Source organism: Danio aesculapii, chromosome 19 (genome assembly GCF_903798145.1).
Source record: "Danio aesculapii chromosome 19, fDanAes4.1, whole genome shotgun sequence".
NCBI lineage: Eukaryota > Metazoa > Chordata > Actinopteri > Cypriniformes > Danionidae > Danio > Danio aesculapii.
The window spans coordinates 2,970,065-2,990,360 of NC_079453.1; the positions used below are offsets into that span (position 1 = coordinate 2,970,065).

At 39.1% G+C, this 20,296-nt stretch overlaps 1 protein-coding gene across 2 annotated transcripts; it reads left to right on the plus strand.

Annotated features, from left to right (window-relative positions):
* Positions 1–3,183: 3,183 nt before the first annotated feature.
* sp4 (sp4 transcription factor) lies at positions 3,184–18,764 on the plus strand. 2 transcript variants are annotated; one of them, XM_056479561.1, is made up of 6 exons: positions 3,184–3,753; positions 4,048–4,133; positions 6,276–7,698; positions 10,487–10,679; positions 13,557–13,756; positions 15,704–18,764. In XM_056479561.1, the coding sequence occupies exons 1-6, from the start codon at positions 3,747–3,749 to the stop codon at positions 15,952–15,954; spliced, it is 2,160 nt and encodes a 719-aa protein (XP_056335536.1). In that variant the 5' UTR covers positions 3,184–3,746; the 3' UTR covers positions 15,955–18,764. The 2 variants fall into 2 exon arrangements, with proteins under 2 accessions (XP_056335536.1, XP_056335537.1); XM_056479562.1 differs by lacking the exon at positions 3,184–3,753 and adding an exon at positions 3,817–3,902.
* The last annotated feature ends 1,532 nt before the right edge of the window (positions 18,765–20,296 follow it).

Sequence of the window (20,296 nt, forward strand, 5' to 3'; positions counted from 1 at the left end):
AAACAGAAGTTATAACAAATATGTACACAAAATTGAAAACAAAAGTATTTATTTAAGCAAAAGTCAGTGTTTAATATGACTTCCCTTTGCACCAAGCAGATCTTGAACTGCATTCAGACTGTCCTGAAGTTTTTCTGAAATAATGTGACCTGTTATGTGTTGCAGCACTTTTCAAAGTCCTTCTTTAGATTTAGGCTGTCAATATTTCATTCTCTGTCTCATACTGCCTCTATAATATTCAGATCAGGACACTGTGTAGGCCATTTCATGACAAATAATAATATGCGGTCATTATACCGTCACTAAAACAATGTAATGGTGGAGTAAATGTTTTGCCCAGTACTTCATATAAAGTGCGAAGTATTTTAGTTATTCCACTAAAAATAATGTGCTACGTGACGTGTTTTAGCACTTTCCAGTATCCTTCTTCAGATTTAGGCTGTGAATATTTCTTTCTCTATCTCATAGTGCCTCTGTACTATTCAGGTCAGGACACTGTGGAGGCCATTTCATGACAAATAATAATATGATCATTATACCATCACTAAAACAATGTAATGGATGCCTAAATGTTTTGCACAGTATTTTATGTAAATATTTTAGTTATACTACTAGTATTTTCACCGATAAAAATGGTTTTAAATCAGTTATTTCCAGTGTTGGGCAGTAGCGTCACTACAGTTAGTGATGCTACTAGCTTAACTACATTTCTCAGTAGCGTGGCAGTAGCTACATTCTAAATCCAATAGCTTTTCAGTAGCAAAGCTATTTTTTAGTCAAGTAGCGCAGTAGCGTCCACACAAGCTACATTTAGCGATCGCAGATCAATAAGTGACGGCACTTACATTCACAGAGCTGTGAGGCCGGTGTCTAGCCGATGAACGTAAATCCATATGATGGTGAGAATGACGATTTCTTCTTCTTCCTGTTTTATGATGGAAGTAAACAAACTTTTGGGTGTGTTATACTCCCACCTCTCGCTCTGGTCGGTGACGTCGCTAATCAATCATTGGGCTGACACGAGAAACTTGCTTGATGGAAAGATGACTGAGGGAGAGGAATATATATATATATATATATATATATATATATATAGTTTACTGTAATAAAGGCGAAAGTATACTACGGTAATTATTACCCTACTGAAAAAAACAGCTTAAACCAGCCTAGGCTGGTTGGCTGGTTTTAGCTGGTTGACCAGGCTGGTTTTAGAGGGGTTTTGGCCATTTCCAGGCTGGTTTCCAGCCATTTCCAGCCTGGTCTTAGCTGGTCAGGCTAGCCAGGCTGGGAGTCCAGCCAAAACCAACTATGTCCAGCTTAAACCAGGCTGGTCAAGCTGATTTTAGCTGGATTTAGCTGGTCATTTTCCAGCCTGACCAGCTTGGACCAGGCTGAAAATGGCTGAAAACCAGCCTGGAAATGGTCAAAACCCCTCTAAAACCAGCCTGGTCAACCAGCTAAAACCAGCCAACCAGCCTAGGCTGGTTTAAGGTGGATTTTTCAGCAGGGCATTATTTCATAATAGTTATTAATGATACTACAATGTGTAAGTTAGTGTAATTTAATGCTTATTGGTAAATATTTCCCTTTACTATACATTACTATAGTATTTTACATGGATTTTTTTTGTTTTTGCTGTTATATATTATAAGTTGTTTCTGTTTGGTACAATATTATTTACAGTAAATAACTGAACTGAACAATTCTGCCTCATATGATTCATTGACAGTTTTAGTGATCACTAAGATATGAATGATAATTTAAGTTGCTTTGATTTAAAAATAGCTATAGATGTAGCTAATCTACTTTTGCCATGTAGCGTTTAGCTTAGCTTGCTACATTTCCCATGGTGTAGCTTTTAGTGTAGTTAAGCTACATTTTACTAGTGTAGCTATTAGCTTAGCTCACTACATTTTTCAAGTAGCTTGCCCAACACTGGTTATTTCTATCTTTTTGGTTTTCTGTGTCACTAGGAAATATCAGTTTACATTTCCAAACAATATTTTGCTGTGAGATTTTTGTGTGCACAATGAGTCTGACAGAAAAAGTTACCCCGAAAAACTACATTAAACCTATATTAAATCACTTATAGGCCTAAGTCATTGCAACAAGTGTCAGTGGAACTCAACTCAAGTGATTTTCTCATCTAGCTTTCAGTCATTATTAGATTTACATTTAATAATTTAGCAGACACTAATTTTTAAAGTGACTTACAAATAAGAAACATTCACAAAGATTTAGCCTATTAGCTATATTAGGAGACAATATAACTGTGTGTTGAGGTAAAGTTGGTTTTATATTCGCACATTCGTTCATTTTAACACTCCCTATATTGTTTACCATGTTAATTTGAATAATCTGTACTGTAATTATGACTTCAAAACAACATTAGCACTATTTAATTGACCGTGAACAGTTTTGTAGGCCTACTTTTGATCATCATTGACTGCTAATATGATTATCCTGTTTAGAATTCACAAATAATACTTATCTGAAATTGTATTATTATAGGAGAAAGTCTTATACTTTAGTCTAAACTTTAGCTCAATCAACTAAATCTGCTGTTTTATTGACGTTTATATGTCTGTTTTGAAAGCTAGATAATCTAATTAAAAACTAATACATGTATTTATGTCAAACATTTGTTTAAAACGTATGCTGGAGCATTTTTTATTCAAAATAACGCCTCATGGTTTGATGTTGTTATGTAATACATTGACATTCACGCATTTTTAAGTGTGACAGAAGTGTCAGAGTACTTTTTGAAGCCTGTACGGTGCAGCCACGTTAAAATTCGCGACGCTCCTAGCGGCTACTGTATATTTGTCATAACGGCGTGAATGTATGTATGTTTATCATGCTCTGTAATCGTGACAGAAGTTCAGGGCGTGTGCTAGTGAGTGGGCCGTGCGCTCGTGAAGCCGAACTGGGCCGGTGGTTCGTGTTTCTCCACCCGTTTCCATTCGCCCAACCCCCACATACCACAAGAGCCCGCCCTTCTTCATTCCGAACAACCGAACATGATAACACCCCCTAACGAAACGTCACTCGCGCCGGCGCCGAGCATCATGGGAGCAGTAGTCCACAACGTGTGAAATCCAAAGGATTTGGTCAACTCACAAAACTACAAGACCCAAACGTCACCACGCCCACCATCCAATCTGAATAAGTGGGAGGGGAACATCCGCCCACAAAAGCCACAGCAATTTTAGTGTGCCTCAAATGCAATTGTGCATCAAAAAAGTGAATTTCGGAGAAATGTCGTGTGAGTGAATTCCCGCCGAACATCCTCACACACACACAAAAAAGAACGGAGAGAAAAGGAGAGCGAATACAGAACATGATGGTTTTGGCAATCATGGATATTTAAATGGGAGTGGGTGGGCCTTCGCGCAGACGGAGATCTCTGACAGACCTGCACATATTTCCGCGGAGGAACATTATTTAATTCCGGAACCAGCAGCACATTTGGGCCCGCTTTGAACGCGTACGGGACCGCAGCCCTTCAAGCCGACCCGCTCGGACTCTCCTGACATTTTGTGCTCCGTTATTGAAGGGTGTTTTTTGCATTGGCACCGCCCTTCCTGGCGGGGTGGGTCCGTGCGTCAGAGCTGCGCCACAGTCCGCGGCCGCTGGAGAAAATAGGCCGTCCTTCTGCTGGGCTTTTGCCTGCCTTCTGCCTGCCTTCCACGGCGTCCGGCCTTTTTTCTCTTAAACAACTCCTCTCCGGGTTTTATTAATGCGGAATGAGTGGTACGTACCCTCCCCTCCTTATGCGTCTCCACCCCTTAATTCTCCATGCGTGCGTCTGTGCCATCTATCCATCGCTGTCCCCCCACTTTCATATGCGATCTGCTGTTTATTTGCGCCCATTGATCACTTTTGGCTCTTGTGCAATGCCTGTGAGCGACAGGAAGCCCTTGCTTGATGTGTTTAGATTCTTTTGCCTTACAAAACCCGACCAGTGTGTGTTTGTGGTGGAAGTGTAATGTGTGGCATTGCATTTAATTCTTCCAGATGTTTTAGGTTTGACTTTTGTTGTTGCAGATCAAAAGAAGGAAGCCATGGCCACTGATGGGGGGAAAGTCAGTGGAGGTGATGGGGGTACGAAAGGGAAAACTTCTGGATCACAGGTATCTGATGTGTGAAGTTCGGATTGAATGGGGTTTTTCTAGTGCCCACTTGTTTCTGCAACTGAAAAGAAGCACTTCCTGATTATTGCAGGGCGCCTGGGTGCACAGTTACACGCATACACACTGTTCCTGTCTTAACCTGCTGTTTGAGTTTGATAAAACATTGGTGAACTGTGTTGGGTAACACTTTTAATCTTTAGCACTTCAGAAACTGAACAAATATATCATTGTAATGAATTTGCACTAACACACAGTGGAGTCCAAAAGTCGGAAGCTTTATTTTTTGGTTTGACATCTGACAATTGAGAAAGACAAAGAACCAAATGAAGAACAAACATTTAAGAAATGTGTGTATGTGTATATATATATATATATATATATATATATATATATATATATATATATATATATATATATATATATATATATATATATATGCGCAAATATAAATAATAACAGTTCGATATTATATAGTAAGCATCATTTAGTAATATAACATAATGTTTTGTTCATGTCAGCAGTCAATAATACAAAAATGTATAAACTATTTGAAAATATATTTATATAAAAAACACTAATAATGTTTTCTTTACTTGTGGAGACCAAAAATCTGAAGAATGTGTGTGTATGTATATATATATATATATATATATATATATATATATATATATATATATATATATATATATATATATATATATATATATATAATGTGTGTGTGTGTGTGTATATATATATATATATATATATATATATATATATATATATATATATATATATATATATATATATATGCGCAAATATAAATATATAAATATGCGCAAATATAAATATATATATGCGCAAATATAAATATATATATGCGCAAATATATATATATGCGCAAATATAAATAATAAAAGTTCTATATTATATAGTAAGCATAATTTAGTAAATATAACATAATGTTTTGTTCATGTCAGCAGTCATTAAAACAAAAATGTATAAACTATTTGAAAATATAATAAATAATAATGTTTTCTTTACTTGTGGAGACCAAAAATCTGAAGCTATATTTTTGGTTTGACATCTGAAAACTGACAGAGACAAAGAACCAACAAACATTTAAGAAACTGGGCTGGTTTTTGGTCATTAATTAAGTGTAACCAAATTTTTGACAACAAAGAGAACATGATACAAAAAATTAATTACTTTTAATCTCTATACACATTTTGTGCAAAGCAAAATTTATATAGATAGGTAGATCAGTGCAAATATAAAAAATAAAGGTTATAAAGTAAGCCTAATTTAGTAAATAAAACAGGAGAACATAATGTTTTGTTCATGTCAGCAGTCATTAAAACAAAAAAACTATTTGCATATATATATATATATATATATATATATATATATATATATATATATAATAAACAATATTAATATTTACATGTAAATAAGTGATAATATTAAAACATTTTGCTTAGTTTTAGATTTAAGCAAATAATATAAACAAAATATGTTTTTATTTTTATCTTGTTAAATGTAATTTTTAATCTAATGTGAAATACATAACATTAATAAATATGAAAATAATATGTTTTGTTCATGTCGGTATTAGTGCTGCTGTAATATAACGGTTATATAATAATATTAGCAATAACAATGACAGTAAATACAAGCAAAATATACATTTTTACACAAATATATTTAATTATAAGTACATTAAAAAAAATAAAGCTGACAATTATGCCTTTTCATGATGGCTCCTGTGCTGCTGTCTTTACAGCAAAATATGTATAATGTGCAGTATTATTTGTAATAGTGATTCACTGGTGATTTCAGACATTTTGCAACCCACACTATAAATGTTTGTGTGTACAGTATTTATAAGATAAAACCTTGTACAGGATGTCTGGTAACAGGAAAATACAACACACAAACCCCAATTATAAGAAAAGCCTCAGAATTATTTTCATATTTGTCATGTAGATTTTGTCTCTCGAGCCCTTGATCGGGAAGTGGAGAGATTGTGGTACACACACACACGTACGCACACACACTTACTCTTCCTGTGAACCCGCCCACATGTGCTGACACTGACATCTCACTGTGTGTGTGTGTGTGTGTGTGTGTGTGTGTTTGTGTGTGTGTGTGTGTGTGTAGGATGCACAGCCGTCTCCTCTCGCATTGCTTGCAGCGACGTGCAGTAAAATCGGAGGTGTTGGCGCTGAGGGTCAGGCGGCTGCACAACAGCAGATAATAATCGACCCGAACCAAGGTCTGCTTCAGCTGCAGAACCCCACGCAGCAGCTGGAGCTGGTCCCGGCACAGCTCACCGGAAACGGCTGGCAGATCATCGCCACCTCCCCTGCAACCGCAACCAAGGACAGCATTCAACAGGCCGGCGCTAATGCAGCGTCCAGCGAAGCTGCAGCCGGGCGGAAAGTCAAGGCCATCGGCTCCAATAATGCAGCCGGCGGACAGCAGCAGCAGCAGTTTCAGATCATACAGGTGCAGAACCTGCCCAACTCGTCCGGCGGGATTCAGTATCAGGTCATCCCGCATCTTCAAACCGCTGACGGACAACAGATCCAAATAAGCCCCAGCAACCCCGCAGCCTTAAGCGTTCAGCCCGAACAGATCCAGCTTATTTCCACCGGAAACAACCAAGCCATTCTGGCCACACCACAGAGGACGGGATCCGCCAGCATCGTCCAAAACCAGACCATCCCGCTTCAGATCAGGCCATCATTTCCTCTGCAGCTCCAAACCATTCAGGGTACGCAAGCACCGATGGTGACTACATTACCCATAAACCTCGGCGGAGTGACTTTGGCTCTGCCAGTGATCAATAACGTAGCAGGAGCCGGCGGTTCTGTTCAGCTGCTCCAATCCAGCGATGGCAGTATCTCCAATGGAAACCAGCTGATCACCACGACCGTCACAACAAGCACAGCAGATTCCACAGGAAGTTCAACCTCCACTACGACCGCCACAGGAAGCGATTCGGTCGTGGTGACTTCAACAGATGCATTATCTACGACGTCCATAGTGTCCGCCGAGAGTCCGAAGGACAGCGAAGTAGATTTAACCCAATCCAATGGCCTCCAACCCACATCTGAGCAGGCCGGACAAATCCAGCAGTTCCAGATCGTGGGCCACCCGGTGCTCCAGCAGATCCAGATCCAGTCTCCGCAGCAGCAGGTGGTGCAGGGCTCCATACAGATCCAGCCCGGGCAGACTTTACAACCGGTCCAGCAAAACCTCCAGCTGCAAGCCTTCCAGAACCCAGCGCAGGTGCTGATCCGGACGCCCACGCTCACGCCGTCGGGGCAGATCAGCTGGCAGACGGTGCAGGTGCAGAACGCAGGCATGCCCCAGCAGCTAACGCTTGCCCCGGTGGCGTCCAGCGCAGGTGGTGGGACGTTTGCTCAGATTGCCCCGCTGACACTCGGAGGCTCGCCCATCACGCTCAGCGCCGCGCAGCTCCCCGCGGGCTCAGGGGTGCAGACGGTCAACATCGCAGGCCTGGGGGCGGCTGGAGTGCAGGTGCAGGGCGTCCCGCTCACCATCACCGGTGTACAAGGTAAGACCCTCCGACCCATGAAGTCCTGATGAAGAGAGTAGAGTGTTTTCGTGTAAAGCAGGAGGGCTGGAATTGATTTAATTTAAATGTTTGATTTAGGTGTGTGTTTGGACGAAGCATTGTTTTTGAATAGTTAAATTATAATGTGCAAACTAATTAATCCTTTTAGGACTGTTTTTGCATGTACAGAATGACAGTGAAGCATGTTTTTTTCAAGATGAAGTTTTAGAGATTCGTTTATTTACTTTCGATATTTTATTTACTCATAGATGTGATTTTAGCTGGCAGCTAGCTCTCTGCAACTCTCACATGGTCGCCCACTGAAGCTAAGCAGGGCTGTGCCTGGTTAGTACCTGGATGGGAGACCACATGGGAAAGCTAGGTTACTGCCGGAAGTGGTGTTAGTGAGACCAGCAGGGGGCGCCCAACCTGAGGTCTGTGTGAGTCCTAATGCCCCAGTATAGTGAAGGGGACTCTATACTACTCAGTGAGCGCCGTCTTTCAGATGAGACGTTAAACCGAGATGTTAAATCTCTGTGGTTGTTAAAAAAAAAAACAGGATGTTCTTGAAAACATAGTAGGGGGTTAACCCTGGCATCCTGGCCAAATTTGTCCACAGGATTCTATCCATCATGGCCTCCTAACTATCCCCATATCGTAATTGGCTTCATCACCCTCTACCAATCAGCTGTCATGCAATCATGCAGGTGGATGCTGCACTCTAGTGGTGGATGAGGAGATTGCCTACAAAAATGTGTAAAGCGCTTTGAGTGTCTAGAGAAAGTGCTATATAAATGTAAGGAAGTATTATTATTATTATTGGATATTATAAATGAATATTTATTAAAATGAATATCCATGTTGCAAATGTTACAGCTTGACCGCATTAAAACTAGACAAACATTAGGATGGTTTGCTGTAGAAATGCTGTACAGTTTAAATATCTTATCAATTAAAAATAATACTAGAATAAATCGCATTATTTAAAGTTTTCTAAAAATAACTTTTGAGGGGGGGTGGGGTGGCTGCTTAAAAAACTGCTATTGAGCATTACATTATAATGGTTAACAGCCTCAATCAAATATATACTTGTATTGTAAGCTATACTTTTGGGGTGAAATATAATCTGAAAATGATCCAGCACCAGTCAGTGTTTTCAGCAATTACCCATATATTAAAAATGGTTACATCTGTAAACATCATGTTTTTTTTATTATAACTATTTGATATTTTCCCAAACAGAAAGTGGAACAGTAGCGTGAAATGCAGTTGTTTTTCCATCAACTTTTTAATTCTCATGAAGTTAAACAGCAAATGAAGGCATTTATTTTGTATGAGTCCGAGTCTGAATGTTATTTCCAAATCCTCCATAAAGTGTCAGATTTTAACTCTTTGTTATTGGCCTTTGCAAGTTTACTCCAGCAAAAACAAGATTCATTTGAACAGATTCTTCTGGAAATGTCTTTAACTCCATTAGAACTATACGGACTCACTGTATTTAATCACACTTGCTTATTGAGCTCTAAATCAGAGATGCCCAAAGTAGGGCCTGCAGGCCAAAGTTGGCCCATTAGCCGCATTTCCACTATCGGGCCAGTGCGAGCCAGGGCTTTAATCGGGCCAGGCCGGGCCAGTAGCCCGGGAGGTTGAGAAATGAGGCCAAAATCATGTCGCGTTTCCACTGTCGGGCTAGGTGCTCGCAGCGCGTCACTCAAACACCACCCCCAGAACGTCCCCCGAATCAAACGTCACACAACCCGCCCACTTCAGCGGGAACAAAAAACTCAAATTATAACCACAAACACAACCTGGCATCACTACGAGAGCTGGAAGATGGAGAACACCGAAGCGATTGCTTTTTTACTGTTTGTGGTCTGTTGGTGTAAGGCCAGACAGCGATCCCTGGATAAGGACATTTGAGTTCTGCGGCATTTACTTTTTTCTTCTTCTTAGTGAGTTGATCAAGCGCGATAGCAAAACAAATGTAAGGGAAGAAAGCATCTTGTCTCCTCTTTACCTGACAGGAAAACTCCGCCTTTGTACGTAACCCCGCCCCGAAGCCCCAGTTGGCCCTCCTTGGCCCAAGGTATTCGGCGGGCCGAAAAAGGCCGGACGCTGGCCCCAAGGAAGCCCCGCTTTGGCTCGATTATGCCCCGGAAGTGATAGTGGAAACGCGACTGGCCTTGGCTCGCCCTGGCTCGCTCGCTTTAGGCGCGATAGTGGAAACGCGGCTATTGATACATTTAATTTGGCCCAACATCCCATCTGAGAAGAGAGTGGGAATGATGGAGAGGGTTGGGGCGAATGCCTCTAAAAGAGATCGTCATTTCTAATTTGTTTGTTTTATTGCTGAGCTACAAAAAAAAGCTAACCGAAATTAAAGGTTTCAATTAAAGCGTGCAAATCAAGGCGAAAACCAGTGCAACTCCATTCTGTTATAAATGAGATTGTTTTTACTGTAATAAGTTCATTATAAAATGTAAAAGATATGCTGTATTATTCAATAATGAACAGTGCTTTCTAGTTATTTTTAAATATTATTAAATAAATGAGGAAATTACCCATGACACCTGTATTTACCTTCAGCCTATTAACCTCACTCAAGTTTGGTTTTTGGCCCCTCATAAGAAAAAGCTTGGGCACCCCTGCTCTAAATGGTGTTTAGTGGTCTACCTTTTGTATTCAAAAATTTATTCCACATCCATTAACATCCTTGTGCTGAGTATTTCTTCAATCTGCTGTTCATAGAGTGATGTAATCAGCAGTGCCGTTTGTGGATCCCCCACAGGTCAACAGCAGGGTCAGGATGGGGTCAAAGTTCAGTCCGCTCCGGTGACTGTGACCGTTGGGAACATCAGCAATGCCGTGAGTCCCGAGCAGATGGGGCAGGTCCAGAGCCCGTCCGACCAGGAGGGTCAACCCAGCAAGAGGCTGCGCAGGGTGGCCTGTTCCTGCCCCAACTGCAGAGATGGAGAGGGCAGGTATGCAAGAACACCCCGACACAGGAGAAAGAGTGGAAAGCAGAGTGTTAAAGGGATAGTTCACCCCAAAATCAAAATGTACTCACTATTTACACTCCCTGAAGTGGTGCCAATCCTTTATGTGTTTCTTTATTCTATTGAACATGTACACATGGACATCACCCATAACCAGTAATGGGAATAACGGCGGTATAAATAAACGGCATTACTAACGGTGATGCTTTTTTCAGTAACGAGTAATCAAAGGAATTACTGTTTACCTCATTACAACGCCGTTACCGTTACTGACGATAAAATGCGCATTACTATAATTGAGAACAAGTGGTTTTCATGCGAGCAGCGTCTCTCTCGACCATAGGACCTCTCTTTCTCTGGGGTGTGTGTGTGTTCGGGTTTGGGGCGGGACACATAACCAACCAGTGATTATGATTGGTGTGTCTGTGAACGTGGTGTAACTGAGAACGTGATGATTGGCTTAGAGTAGATGGAATAAAATCGCTGTCATTAATATTTCGTGCGTAAATAAAATTCTCGCATCAGTATTTATAAAAACGTATAGGAAAACAGAACGTACTCGTAATTTTACGAAGGTACAATTCCAAAATCTGCGATTAGAACAGACACAGATACGACATTTTCTTTCTATATTACTGATAAATTTACGATGAGTGAACTTTACAAACACGAAATACAGTTTCACCACGGACACAACCTGATTATGAGTACGAATCAAAAAGCGACGCTCCACTGTCAAAATGACGTCACCACTGTCACAGGCATTAATAAACAAGTGAGAGCCATCGGTCACAATGGTGCGCTTGCTGAGCACTCGAACTTCCTTTAATCTAACGTACTTAGTTACTAAATAATATTGACTAAGGTCTGTCTTTAAAAACTGAAAGAGTACTGCTGATGATACTAACTTTGCCATCTGAATAAGCAAACAAAGACCACCGATCACTCACTTACCAAATCTGTAGAGACAAGACAATCAACACCAACTGGAGCCGCGTCTTTATTAAAAGGAGACGAGCAGCAAATCAGGATTTCAGCATTTCCAGATGAGAAAAGCGCTTGGGTAAAAAAAATGTTACTTACTAACGTATTTCTGTCGCGTGCATTGTAATCCACACATGAGTCCAGGTATAGCAGGAAATGAAAACGAAACCTTCGTTGCAGCACATTTTATAAACACAACACTGACGACCCATGTCTCCAAACAATTCTTTTTCTTCCACTTGTTTTGGCAACACAACACTTTAACAGGTAAAAACCGTCTTCGAAGCTATCATGCATATTAATGAAGTTGCACCTCATTCACAATAGAGTGCGCTGATTGGTTTGAACCAAGTGGCAACCTCCCGCTCTCCCTCGGGAAGCCAATACTGCAATTCATCAAAATTGCGCTAGTCCTGGCTCCATAATAGAGCAAATTGCAATTGAGCCCACTGTTAGAATGGCCAACTTTACAGCAGAAAAAAAGGTGTTTACAGCCTGGTACAAAGAACGATTTTGGTTCATATAGCTATTATTACCCTCCATGACAACTGTGAGGGGGGTGAATTTTTTTATAACTCATCCATTTCCTTTATATTAGGTTATATTAAGTTTGCATAATTAAGGGCGTGGCCACTTGAGTGACAGCTAGGTCTCGCTAGTCGCCGTCACTTCACCTCAGCTGAATCCGGCAGATTAGCCACTGATCTCAGCATATTCATCGTATTTTTGTGTTGTTTTATGTGGCTTTACACAGTCAGCTGCCTTTTGGGCTTATTTCTTACAATTATCAGATGATATGGGATGCTGTGTGCATTTAATTGTGCTCACAAACCATTCACGTGGCCTCGTTTCCCATGTGCGATAAGTTATATACTTGTATACCATCTCTATAAATGTATTTGTTTTATTTAAGATCATTTATCATTAATATTTTTCTTTAGACCCGTAAAGCACTCCAGAATGTGACAGATTGATTAGCTGTAGGCTCTAGAACATTCATCTGAAGCGTTATCATACAGTGTTATGCTGGAGTTCATCATCAATAGTCCTGCATTTACTAACACACACTATATTTAAAGTATTTGGAAGTAATTCGCGTTTTCCTCCTGTTGAAAAACGTCATAAGAACAATACTTAGCGGCTCACTGTATTACTACAGTGTTTTTAAAAGTCTAAACACTTTATTGATATAGTGTACAGCCAAGCACATGTGGTCAGAACACAAACGAGTCGCAGGTAATAAAGTATCAAGCGTTTCTCCCAAAGTAAAGTCTGTCTGCCAGGTCTAAGCAAAGTGCCAGCAGGTGTCTGTAGCTCCGCTCACTCTCCGCCTCTTTGCCCTTGTTTGGTATCCCGCCGTGGGTGCGATGACGCGCGAACAAAATGGCGACGGTTGGCCGCACCTACTTGTAGCTTCTTTTGCAGTGTTCAGAAACCTATGGGTGACGTCACGGATGCTACGTCCATATATTTTACAGTCTATGATTTGAACCAAGTCTTTCTCATTAATTAATGCTGCACACTCAGAGATGTCACGATGTACCCGCCGGTACAGACATCCACTCTCCACGCTGGATTACACGCAAGGATCTAATCGCCGTGAAGTAGCTTCAAAAATTTGTTTCAAACCGGAAGAACGAATTTGCTCGAAATAACGCACAAACAACCAATTTTCACTTTTTTTGGTGAGATATATGTGTCCTAATAGTGTTTATAGCAGCGTGGGACACATGTATGACTGTCAACAGCTCAAAAAATGTGTTTTGGTGTTTGGTGGCCCTTTAAGAATATTTTAATTAAGACACCTCTATTGATGGGTTTGGATTTTTGTCAAAGGCAAAGCATTTTGTGATCATCGGTTGGTTTGTTTTCTGACAGAAACAACAGTGACCCGTCAAAGAAGAAGCAGCACGTGTGTCATATGGAGGGTTGCGGGAAGGTTTATGGGAAAACGTCTCACCTGAGGGCTCACCTGCGCTGGCACACAGGAGAAAGACCATTCGTCTGTAACTGGATCTTCTGTGGGAAACGCTTCACGCGGAGCGACGAGCTGCAGCGGCACCGCCGGACACACACAGGTGACAGTCAGACACACACACACACACAAGACTGAAACTGACAATAAGGTCACACATGCACACAGCAGGATGAAAAACACTTATAAAATGAACACCTTTATATCTACCAGGGTCAGAAACTGCTTTATTATTGCATTAATAAGAAATAATTATTAATAAGGGCGACAAAGTGGCTCAGTGGTTAGCACTGTCACCTCACACCAAGAAAGTCACTGGTTTGAGTCCCGGCTGGGCCAGTTAGCGTATCTGTGTGGAGTTTGTATGTTCTCCCCGTGTTCGCTTGAGTTTTCTCCGGGTGCTCCGGTTTCCCCTACAGTCCAAACACATGCGCTATAGGGGAATTGATTAACTAAATTGGTCGTAGTGTATGTGTGTGTGAATGAGTGTGTATGGGTGTTTCCCAGTATTGGGTTGCAGCTGGAAGGGCATCCATTGTGTAAACCATATGCTGGATAAGTTGGCGGTTCATTCCGCTGTGGCGACCACTGATGAATAAAGGGATTAATAAAAGAATAAATAATGAATAAAAATGAATGAATCAATCAATAATTATTAATAAGCGAATAAGAAACGTGTGATCAGTTTTTGTTCTGTTTGTTCTTTACTTTTATTAGTGCTATAAGATATGTCATATACATATATATATTTTTCAGCTGTTACAGAGATATTTAATTCAGTACTATCTTAATCCTGTCATTTTTTTACCACAATATCAGCCAAGATGATTTACTCACTAACGCTCAAGTTATCTCAAAAAACAGCACACACAAATATGGGTGAAAGCCAATTATTTTTAACCTAAAAATTTTAATTTCTTTGTTTGGAATAAAATAAAATGTCGTACAATAATTTAAATGAAATAGATATAACTGTTTTATAAAGCGTGTATGTATATATGTATGTAAATGTATGTATGTGTATATATATATGTGTACGTATGTGTGTGTATATATGTATATGTATGTGTGTATATATGTGTATATATATATGTATATATGTGTATATATGTAAACACAAATATACTTGTTCAAAATAAGTTTTTTTATACATTAAATGCCAAACATTTATTAACTGTTCTCACATTTTATTAGAGTGTATTAGACAACATTTTATTATGTATTCATATGATGTAGTATTTTGTTTTAATTTTATTTTAAGGTGTATGAATTTAAGATTATATTAAGTTTTATATATAAAAGTGTAAAGTTTTATTTATATGACCACAAATATTCCTGCTTTTATTTATATATATACATATATATATATATATATATATATATATATATATATATTTGCATGTTCTCCCTGTGTTCGCGTGAGTTTCCTCCGGGTGCTCCGGTTTCCCCCACAGTCCAAAGACATGGGGTGCAGGTGAATTAAGTAAGCTAAATTGTCCATAGTGTATGTGTGTGAGTGAGTGTGTATGGGTGTTTCCCAGTGATGGGTTGCAGCTGGAAGGGCATCCGCTGTGTAAAACATATGCTGGATAAGTTGGTGGTTCCTTCCGCTGTGGCGACCCCGGATTAATAAAGGGACTAATCCGAAAAGAAAATGAATGAATATATATATTTTTGGAATGTGAGGTTGCAACATTACCAGTAAATGTGTATATATATATATATATATATATATATATATATATATATATATATATATATATATATATATATATATATAAAATATGGCAGAATTCTGTGTGAACATGAATTTTTTTTAATAATGTTACAACCTCACGTTTAAAAAAAAAACAGCTGAAACTAATATTCTGGTATTTTTAAAATTTACTAATTCACACATTATCTCTTCACCAGCAATTATCTGCAAATGTTTGTGTGAAAAATAGTAAATATCTGGTTTATATTGCCAATGGTCAGTCCTGGTTTCTAGAAGTAGTGACGTTTCTTGCTCAGATCTGACTAAATTAACGATTTTCTCTCTTCCAATCAGGTGAGAAGAGGTTTGAGTGTCCTGAATGCTCCAAGAGGTTTATGCGGAGCGACCACCTGTCAAAGCACATCAAAACCCACCAAAACAAGAAAGGCGGAGCGGCTCTTACCATCATCACCACAGACGAGATGGAGGAGGAGGTGGATGAGGTGCTGGGCTCGCCGAGGATTGTTACCGTGGCGACACTCTCACACGATTCCAACCCGGCCACGCCCACCACTTCAAACAATTTAGAGGAGGAGTTTGAGTAGTTTTCCCTCCAAAAAAAAAAAGATTATTGGCTCAAAGCACCATGATATTGTTTTGTTTGTTTATATATGTTGATTTTACGTTCTTCATTCTTTTTCTATCGACGATGGACCGCTGTTTGAGCGTACTCGATTTTTTTGTTTTGTTGTTCATATGGAAATTGAATACTATCAAATATTATGATAATAATCTAAAGGAAATATGGAAATAGTATGAGCTGTTAAAAGACGTAACTTGAGCGATGAACGAACGGTGTTTGATTTTATTTCGAGTAGCACAAGAAGTACTAAAGTATCCTAATGCTCCTGAAGATGTCGCTATGCACAAAAATGATCTATATATATGTGTTTTCAAGGTGGTTATGGATTGAATTACCGTCGGGGATGAGGATCTCGTTGGTCTGTGGTTTTTGCATACGATCAGGCTTAGCTAGCAGACCTTTAGTACACATTTAGAGCCTCAGCACAAGCTAAAAAGAGCAACGGCGTTTGTGATTGGAGCATCGCGAAGCGTCAGCCAATCACAGCCTCGCGTACAGAATGATACGTATATAAATATATATTTGGCGTTCGATGATTCATCGTGTGCAGATTTTTGAACTTTTATGTAGGAGATTATAGAGACGGGCTATTTAAAGAAAAGCACATTAGATTTACAAACAATGCATTCCAGTTTAGAAATAAAAAAACGTTAACGGAAAATAATAATAAAAAGAAAAAACAATCTAGCTTTCTAAGACATGCTATGTTAAATGAAAGCAATACTATAAAGACAATCTTTGTAAAACCATGTTTACATTACCGAGGGGTAGAATAGGTTTAAAGAAGAAAAAAAAAAACACCTAGAGAAGTTCTCTCTTATCTCAAGTCATATAAACTGTACTCCGATGCCTTAACAAACACTGCAGTACCACTACGTTACGGCTGGGTCATTAGGGGGACGCGGGGCTGTTTTTCAGACATGTTTTTTCGTGTGCAGTAGTGCCCAGGTGACCACATTTTCAACTTTTTTTTTTTCTTCTATATATACGATGGTGAACACTGTGGCCATGTTTGGAGCGCGATGATCCAATTCAGCCCAGGTCAAGATCCTCCAGACCCATGTCAATAATGTGTCCTCCTGTCACCCTTTGACTTTCGTGCGTCCTCCAAAGAGATTCGACCCCGTCCCGTGCACAAACCCCATCCAAATCTGACTCCCTCTGCTGAAAAGCCTGTTCTGAGGAACTCTACGATCAAATAAAAACTCTGTTTTGGTTTACATGTGACCTTTTAAACCTGTATTTGTAGGGACAGTACATTTAAATGAGACGTTGTGTACTTTACTTGTTGTATTTGATATTTTTAAGACTATAATATGGACAAAATGGACCAAAAATCTTGAATATAAGCTGACAACAAATGTAAATGACAGAATTCAATAGTAATGAACTAGACTACCTTAATGGGACATTTATTTAACGTATGAACAAAATATAAACACAAAACCAAAAATCTTGAATATAAGCTGACTACAAATATAAATGACAGAATTCAATAGTAAGCAGGCTACCTTAATGGGACATTTATTTAAAGCAATTTCTGTAGGTCGAAAATTGAATTAAATTCATTGCATATTTAATATATATTGACATTAAAGTCTTATAAATGGTGCAAATTGATTTAAAAATTGAATTGAGACTTCAATGTGTGCTTTAATGTCATTATATAAAACATTTGCATTGAATTTAATTCATGTTTTGTCCAACTGACCTACAGAATATACGTTAAATAAATGTCCCATTAAGGTAGTCTACTTCATTACTATTGAATTCTGTCATTTATATCTGTTGTCAGCTTATATTCAAGATTTTTGGTCCATTTTGTCCATATTATAGTCTTAAAAATATCAAATACAAAAAGTAAAGTACACAACGTCTCATTTAAATGCACTGTCCTTACAAATACAGGTTTAAAAGGTCACATATAAACCAATTTATGCTGAATTTATTTGATTGTAGCTTCATCAGGACAGGTTTTTCAGCAGAAGGGAGTCAGATTTCCGTATAACACTGGTACTGGATGTTCCCAGGTCACGTCAGGGTGGAAAAAAACACACCCTAAAGCCACTTCGATGAGTTTGATGTTCAGAAATCTGTAATGTGGCGTTCTTATTCGTGAGTTTTATGTTCTCCCGCTCTGGTTTTTTGTTTCATTTTTAGGCCCATTTTTGGTTCCCACACAGCACGAGTACATGCCGCCTGTGTGTGAGTGTGTGTATGTGTGTGTCTAATTTATTATTTATCCTTCTATTAGTATTTGCTAATGTATATTGTGCGCTGTTAATGCAGAGATGACGTGCTGCATGGTTCATTTCCGCTAACGATCTATATTTAGTAACGATCTGTTATTTCTAAACGTGGTCCTTTTAGAAGTAAAACCATGGCTTTTAATTTATGACATTTCGCACCATGATGTGTTTGAAATGGGGAGAAAAAAAGTTTCAAAAGAAATGGTTGATACCAAACAATTATAAATAGATGTTTTTGGTAATATTTTCTGTGGCGACCGATTATTATTTTTTTCTTTAATATTTTCTAGTGACACCTCATTTGTAAATCATTTTTCTAAGATGTTCCTTTGTCCTCATGGCATTTGATAATGGGTTTTTTGCCAGGTTAGCCTGAAAGGCTGCAGTTTATTGATATTTTTAAAATAACTTTGTACAAGCGTGTTATGTTAATGGGTAAAAAAAAACAAAAAGAGGAAAAAAAAAAAGAAGAAATCTTTGCCTGCATAACACTTGAAATTAAAGTGAGTAATTCTGTCTTAAATATTCCATGTCTAAGTCTTTATTTCAATCTCCGCTTACAGTTTAATATGTCTAATACGCTTTTTTTATCATAACCTCAACCCTTGTTGTCCCAGGAACGCATAGATGTCTGCCAAATCAGGACATACACTCAAAAAAAACGACTTATTTAAAATGAGCTGAAACAAAACTGAGTTTTTTGGGGGGGAGGGGGGGGATTCATCTTTTTATGTTCAATCTACTTAAATTAGTTACGTTAACTTAACTTACTTGTGTTGAACGAATTGTATTTTGTACAGTGCTGTATATGAGGGACATTCTAGCAGAAATGTACATTTTCACTTACTAAAAAACGTGGCAGGGCCTGACTTTAGCTTGTCGTCCTCAAAAAAATATCAAACAGAACACATCCTTAATCATTGTCACCTTCTCCTCCGTCAAATGATGTCACTTCCGAGTCAGTGTACAACGTCAATTGAATTTTATGTTTAATTTAATGCAAAGTGACAGCACTGACAGAAACATGAGGACAATAGTACATTTATTTGTGGTGTTTATTTGTAGAATTTATGATTTCATGTTTTTTAATCAGTTGATGTGAATGATAACAGCTTAAACTTGCTATTTCTCAAGTATTTTTTCTCATTTTTAGCATAACAAAACTATTAAAGCTGTAGGTTCAATTGGGCTGAGAACAAAAGAACAAAAATCTGTAAACCAAATGAATGATATACTCCTATACAGAACTACTCACAGAAATCAACCAGCAGTCCATTTTAGAAAAGTTTGGGATGAAGTACTTTTTATTCACTGTATTTATGTTTTTATCCCTACTGAAAAAACAGCCTAAACCAGCCTAGGCTGGTTGGCTGGATTTAGAGGGGTTTTAGCCATTTCCAGCCTGGTCTTAGCTGGTCAGGCTGGAAAATGAAACCAAAATGAAAGCTTGACCAGCCTGGTTTAAACTGGACATAGCTGGTTTTGGCTGGGCTCCCAGCCTGGCTAGGCTGGTCAAGCTGGTTTTAGCTGGTCATTTTCCAGCCTGACCAGCTAAGACCAGGCTGGAAATGGCCAAAACCCCTCTAAAACCAGGCTGGTCAACCAGCTAAAACCAGCCAACCAGCCTAGGCTGGTTTAAGTTGTTTTTTTCAGTAGGGATTTCAGGAACAGATAATGTACGTTTCTGGTAGAATGTCCCGTGAACCTGCCCCTCATTCACTATTCTCTACACCAGGGGTCACCAAACTTGTTCCTGGAGGGCCGGTGTCCTGCAGATTTTAGCTCCAACCCTAATCAAACACATCTGAACAAGCTAATCAACATCTTACTAGGTATACTTGAAACACCCAGGCAGGTGTGTTGGGGCAAGTTGGAGCTAAACTCTGGAAGGACACCGGCCCCCCAGGACCGAGATTGGTGACCCCTGCTCTACACTGATACAGTCTACTTGAAGGAGTGAATGAAACGAGTAAGTGAATTCGGGTGTACCGGCCATTTTGTTTGTTTTGCTCTTTGTTAAATTCCTCATTTTCAGCTTCATGCTCAGTCACTGAT